The sequence below is a fragment of the Condylura cristata genome, unplaced genomic scaffold (genome assembly GCF_000260355.1).
Source record: "Condylura cristata isolate star-nosed mole 26May11 unplaced genomic scaffold, ConCri1.0 scaffold00031, whole genome shotgun sequence".
NCBI classification, from domain to species: Eukaryota; Metazoa; Chordata; class Mammalia; order Eulipotyphla; family Talpidae; genus Condylura; species Condylura cristata.
Window position 1 is genome coordinate 284,712 of NW_004567132.1, and position 6,000 is coordinate 290,711.

Sequence of the window (6,000 nt, forward strand, 5' to 3'; positions counted from 1 at the left end):
GGCTTGTTTTCATTTGATGGTGAAAACAACCGGATCACAGCAAAACAAGTAGGCTGGAGAGGGCATGTGTTTCCCCCTCCGCTACCAAGTAAGGGGAAATATTTAGACCTGGCTTAAAAAAGAAGGTGAACAAGTACCTGTAATAAGGGAGATGAAAATTAAAACCACAATGAGATACCACCTCACCCCAGTAAGAATGGCACATCTTCAAACAACTAGCAATAACAAATGTTGGTGAGAAAAAAGAACGCTCCTGCACTGCTGGTGGGAATGCAAACTAGTACAACCACTATGGAAAATTGTTTGGAGGTTCCTCAAACTGCTTAACATAGAGCTTCCCTACGACCCAGCAATCCCACTCCTAGGTATCTATCCAAAAGACACAAAAACATTGATTCAAAAAGACACCTGCACCCCCATGTTTACTGCTGCTTTATTTACAATTGGAAAGACACGGAAACAACCCAAATGCCCAAAATTAGATGACTGGATTAAAAAGATGTGGTACATATACATAATGGAATATTACTCAGCAACCAAAATAAATAAATAAATAAACAAACACAAATCTTTTGCAGCTGGAAAAGATCATGCTTAGTGAAATAAGCCAGAAAGAAAAGAAAAAATACAAAATGGTTTCACTCATAGCAGGAATATAAAGGACCAGGTGAGAAAATAATAATAATAATGAACAACTATATACCAAAGACATTTTATGGGGGTGGAGTGGGAATGTAAAAATAAACTATGATATTATTGAAGGGGGAGGGGGGAGGGGGAGGGGGAGGGGAGGGGGAGGAGGGCAAGTACCAGTACACTGAAGCAACTTCTAGGAAACTTTCTGATGTGTGCAAGTTGCTTTTTAAAAGGGCATTTTTTTTATTTGCTTGAAACACCTTCTTTTCAACAAAAACATAGGTGCTAAATGTCTCTCTGATCCACATTAGTTCTCAGAAACTTTCTATATCACCATGTTGCTGGTTAAATTCACATTTTCCATCTTAAAATGTTCACTGAAGTGACTGAATTCATTGCCAAATAAAAGTATTATAGAAGGTGGAAGGTGGCCTACTCTAAACACTATTTAAATAGGGTATTTTAAAACATCATGTCTTTCAAGAGCTGTAATTTAACAAAAGCACATTTTCTAAACAAGATAAGTATTTCACTTCCTAGCAATGATTCAACTGGTTATATGTGGGAATGATGTACAGCTTCTATGGTAGTCAGGGTTAAAATATCGAGCTACTTCTGAGCAGTTGCTAATTTACTCCTGGCCTCAGTTCCCAAGATTGTTCCCATTGCTCTGGTCACACTCTCCCCCTAGCGGCCTCCAGGGCCCTTTAGTGTCAAGGCTTCTTCCTGTTCTGGATGGCCAATGACTGTATTGTCAAATATTTTGAATATTCTCCCTGCTTTTAATGGAGATATTCTTAAAATAATCTGCTAAAACTTTTATTTTCTCCAAACTCCACTCAGCAGTATTCTTGAATATACTAAACTGACCACCTAGTCACAAATTAGAAAGCCTATAGAAACCAAACATTTGCATATTAGCAGGGGTTGGAGGGATATGTGAATGTTTGAGATCCCAAGAATATAAATGGTGGCTCACACGTTGAGAGGAAGCTGGACTTTGGGTGCTGTGGTGCTCTGCTGTTCAGCTGCAGTGGCAGGTCCGGCCGAGGAGGAGGAGTCCTGGAAACAGATAAGAGAAGACAGAGCTGACAGAGGGTCCTGCCCTGGGAAAAGGAAAGCTCGGTATGGGCAGAGTTGAGAGGCATCTGTCTCCCCTCTACTACCTGACCCCTGGCCTCCAGAATTTTGGGGCTGTTAATAATAATTCTTCAGCCACTGGAAAAAACTGGCTGCCACTATTGCCTACCCTCTTAGAACAGCTCAGAAAATCACTTCCTATGGACATAAAAATCTAGAACTGTATTTGAAACAATTTACAAAGACCTAAAAACTGGATAGAATTTCCACGGCAAAGTATAAAAGGGCAGTACCACAAAGCAGATATAAGTTTCACCAAAGTAGAAAACTCACCCAGGATGTGGCAACTTATGCTATGGAAGATCCCAAAGGTGCATGGCATTTCCTAGGGAGTGGGAAGAATTAGTCTCCCCCAAATCCTTCAATCCCAATCAGCAGAGACAACTCTTCGAACACCAGATTTGATCAATGGGAAATGTGTCCAAAACAATCAAGGAAACAAAGCACTACAGAAATAGAGAACATGCCCCGGAGGGCTACGCACACAGATTCCTGTGACCTAGTATGCAGCACATAACACCTGTCTGAAAGGAGCCTAAGTGATAGGTGAAAAAATCTCAGTAACCATTCTTTCAGCATCTGGATGAGAGGCAGGAAGTTTTAGGGACAACACTTGAGATAAAAACATTGGTGTGCTCTGCCTTGGCAGTCTCTCATAACCTTGTTAATGCGAACCCTGGCAGGACAGTGACCACTAGAACTCACCTAGCTTATTAGATCCTGTTGGGTTAGATTTTCACCACTTCACCTTACCCCTACAATATAGCAGTGCCAGTGCCAGTGCCATGCTTTGAAGCAAAACACAGCTCCACACCTCAGAAGTGCACCCCATTTCCAAAGCAGGCCAATAGCCAACCTGCAGTGGCCAAGATATGCTGCTACACATGGCTGAGACACACTGGCAGCTCCATTTACATGCTAAGCAACAAAGGTGGGCCAGCTCCACAGGTGCCATAGCATTTCCCAATGCAACTCATATGCTTATATCAAGCCCAACTATTAGGATACAGCTGCGCAGAGTCAATAGTCCCACATACCAGCTGGAAGCAGGAAGGCAGGTGCAGCACACAAAGGAAACTATCTCATAGTGTCCTTGAGAAACTATCTCGTAAGTCAGAGAAGATCATGTTCCTAAACCCTACAGGACACATCACCTGAAAAACACCAATCAAGAACAGAAAGGGGAGGAACAGGAAAAATGGAGAGGTTATAAAACAAAAAAGCAAGACTAAATCCCAGAAAAATAAAGAAATGGAAACAACAAATCTACCAGGTGAAAAGCTCACAGTAATGTTTATTCAAATGTCCCACAAATTCAGGATAATAGATGAAGCAGTTATATAGCTCAAGAACACAATAATTGAATTGAAAAAATGCAATAGAGAGATCCAACAGCAGACTAAATAAAGCAGAAGAGTAGGTAATTGAGCTTAAAAACAAAACAATACAACTAATCCAGAAGAAGCAGCAAAATAAAATTTTTAAACAGTGACAATACAGGGAACAGGTAAGATGGCAGCAGAGTAAAGACACCAAAATCACTACGTCCAAGCCCACACAGACATATAGGACTAAAAAATGGACTATAGGCCTACATGCTACAAGTTTTAACCCAAATGAGAACACCCAGGACTCACTAGAAGGAAGATAACTGAGGGAGAATCCACAATTGGGGAGTTCTGACAGGGAGCTCCCTCCCTGGAGTGCAGGTGTCCTGCTGGGAAGTGATTCAGACAGGATAATCAGAAACCCTGCAGTTCAGATCTGGGGAGAGCCAAGTCTCTATTGCCACAGACAGAGGCTTCCTGCACATTTGGCTCAGCCCAGCTGCAACACTTCAAATGAGCACCGACTCCATGGCTACACCCAAGCATAGAGGAAACCTGGGACATCAGGATGCTACAGAGATTAACAGGCACCTTCCAGAGAAAATGACTCAACGAGTTATAGAAGAAGCTGAACACTATAAAAGACCCCTGAGTGTCAATGGCAGAGAAGACTGACACAATTCCACACAGTGGGGGCTGGAAAAACAGGAGATATAGAAACAAAACAAGGCTCAGAATACCATCCACAACTGAAGTATCTTGAAATCCCTCTGCCATCCCAGAAAGAACATCCAGAAAGAATGCCGGGCAGGAATAGAAACACTGTGACTCAATGAAGAGAAAGTATTAGAAAATACATAACAGGGAAAAGAAGACTAACAAATATTCAAGCAAGTCCAAGGGGGAAAATTCACCACAAAAAGATCAGGCACAAGAAACCACCAAAGAAATAGAAGAACTGCTCAGCCTATAAGATAGAGAATTCAAATTCATCATGATAAAGAAACAAAAAGAAGATGAGAAGGGAAAAAATGATATGAGGTAAGCCATCAAGGAAATGAAGAATGCAAACAGGAAAATCAATGAAAGAAATGGGAAAAAAAAATGATGAAGCAAGCAATCAACGAACTGAAGAAAATGAGAAAAAATGAGTTAAAAAAAGAAAGAAGAAATGCAGGAGATGAAAAGGCCACTACAGGACATAAAGAATGCTGGGGAAAGTAATGAAAACAGAATAGATGAAATGGAAGAACAAGACAGTTCCCTGAAAGAGACAGAAATAAAGAGAATAAAAACAGAAAAAGAGGAATAAAAAGAAAAGGAATGAAGAAACACTTCAAAAGCTATCTGACACCATTAAGAAAGGAAAAATCAGAGTTATAGGTATTCCAGAAGGTGAAGAGAAAGGCCAAGGAACTGAGAAAATATTCGCAGAGATAAGAAGAGAACTAATATGAAGAAGGACATGAAGGTAGACATCCAAGAAGCAAGAACACCAAACTACCATGACAACAGGAGAAATACAGCAAAACACATCATAGTAAAACTACCAAGAATACAAGACAAGGAAAAGATAATGAGAATGACAAGAGGTAAGAAACAAATAACCTATAAAGGGAAACTGATCAGGCTGATCATCAGACTGTTCTGCAGAAACACTATGTGCAAGAAGACAGTAAAGGGACATACTCAACAAACTCCAGAGCGTTAAATGCCAACCAAGAATACTCTATCCTGTGAAGCTCTCCTTTCTCAATGAAGAAAGAATAAGAACATTTTCAGACAAAAAGAAACTCAACAACTTCATCATGAATAAACCCCCACTCCAAAAAACAATACAAGAAGCCCTCAAATAAAATCCAACAAGAGAATGAACAAGAACAGTTCAAAACAAGGAATAAAAAAGACAAAAGGACCAAAATGCAAATGTAGATGCCAGTATATCAATATTATCTCTAAATGCAAATGGCTTAAACTCATCAATAAGAAGACACAGAGTTGCAGGATGGATTAACAAACAGAACCCAACGTTCTGCTGCCTGCAGGAAACACATCTAACTGCAAAAGATAAAAACAGATGGAAAATAAAAGGATGGAAAACAATTGTACCAGCAAATGGACCAAAAAAGAAGGTAGGAACAGCTATGCTTATATCAGACAAAATAGACTTCAAACTAAAAAAGATTAAAAAAGACAAAGAAGGCCACTACATTATGATTAAAGAGACAATACAACAAGAAGACACAACAATCAACAACGTATATGCACCAATGAAGGAGCAGCAAAATATATCAGGAAACTACTGTCATGTATGAAAATGTATAGCAGAGAAAATACATACAGGAGGAGACTTCAACATGCCACTCTCAACAAGACAAAAATTAAGCAGAGACACTAAAGCTCTGAAAAAGGACTGGGAGAAAATGGGTCTAACAGACATCTATAGAATACTGCACCCCAGAATATCTGAGTACACATTTTTCTCAAATCCACATGGATCATTCACCAGGACTGACCACATACTAGGACATAAGATAAACAAAAATAGAAACACTAAGATTGAAATCACACCAGCTATTTTCTCTAACCATGAAGGAATCAAATAGAAATAAACCATATGAGGAAGATAAGAAACTCACCTACCACATGGAGACTGAAACCCGCATTTGCTGGAGGACCATTGGATCAATGAAGAGATCAAAGAAGAAATTAAAAAATACCTGGAGAAGAATGACAACAACACAAGTCTCCAGAACTTATGGGACACATTAAAAGCAGGTATAGGAGACTTCCAGAAGATGGCGGAAGAGTAAAGACGCCGAGATCACCGCGTCCAAGCCGGCATAGGAATTGAGGACTGAAAACGGACTATAGACTCACTTACTACAAGTTTTAA

At 39.9% G+C, this 6,000-nt stretch overlaps 1 protein-coding gene across 1 annotated transcript in view; it reads right to left on the reverse strand.

The window, feature by feature from the left end:
• Nucleotides 1-6,000, reverse strand: part of LOC101622688 (SH3 domain-containing RING finger protein 3) — a 143,517-nt gene that overhangs the window by 46,326 nt on the left and 91,191 nt on the right. Inside the window, exon 4 of the mRNA XM_012731458.1 lies at nucleotides 1,616-1,698. Coding sequence (XP_012586912.1) covers nucleotides 1,616-1,698 — 83 coding nt within the window. The remainder of the gene's footprint in view (nucleotides 1-1,615; nucleotides 1,699-6,000) is intronic.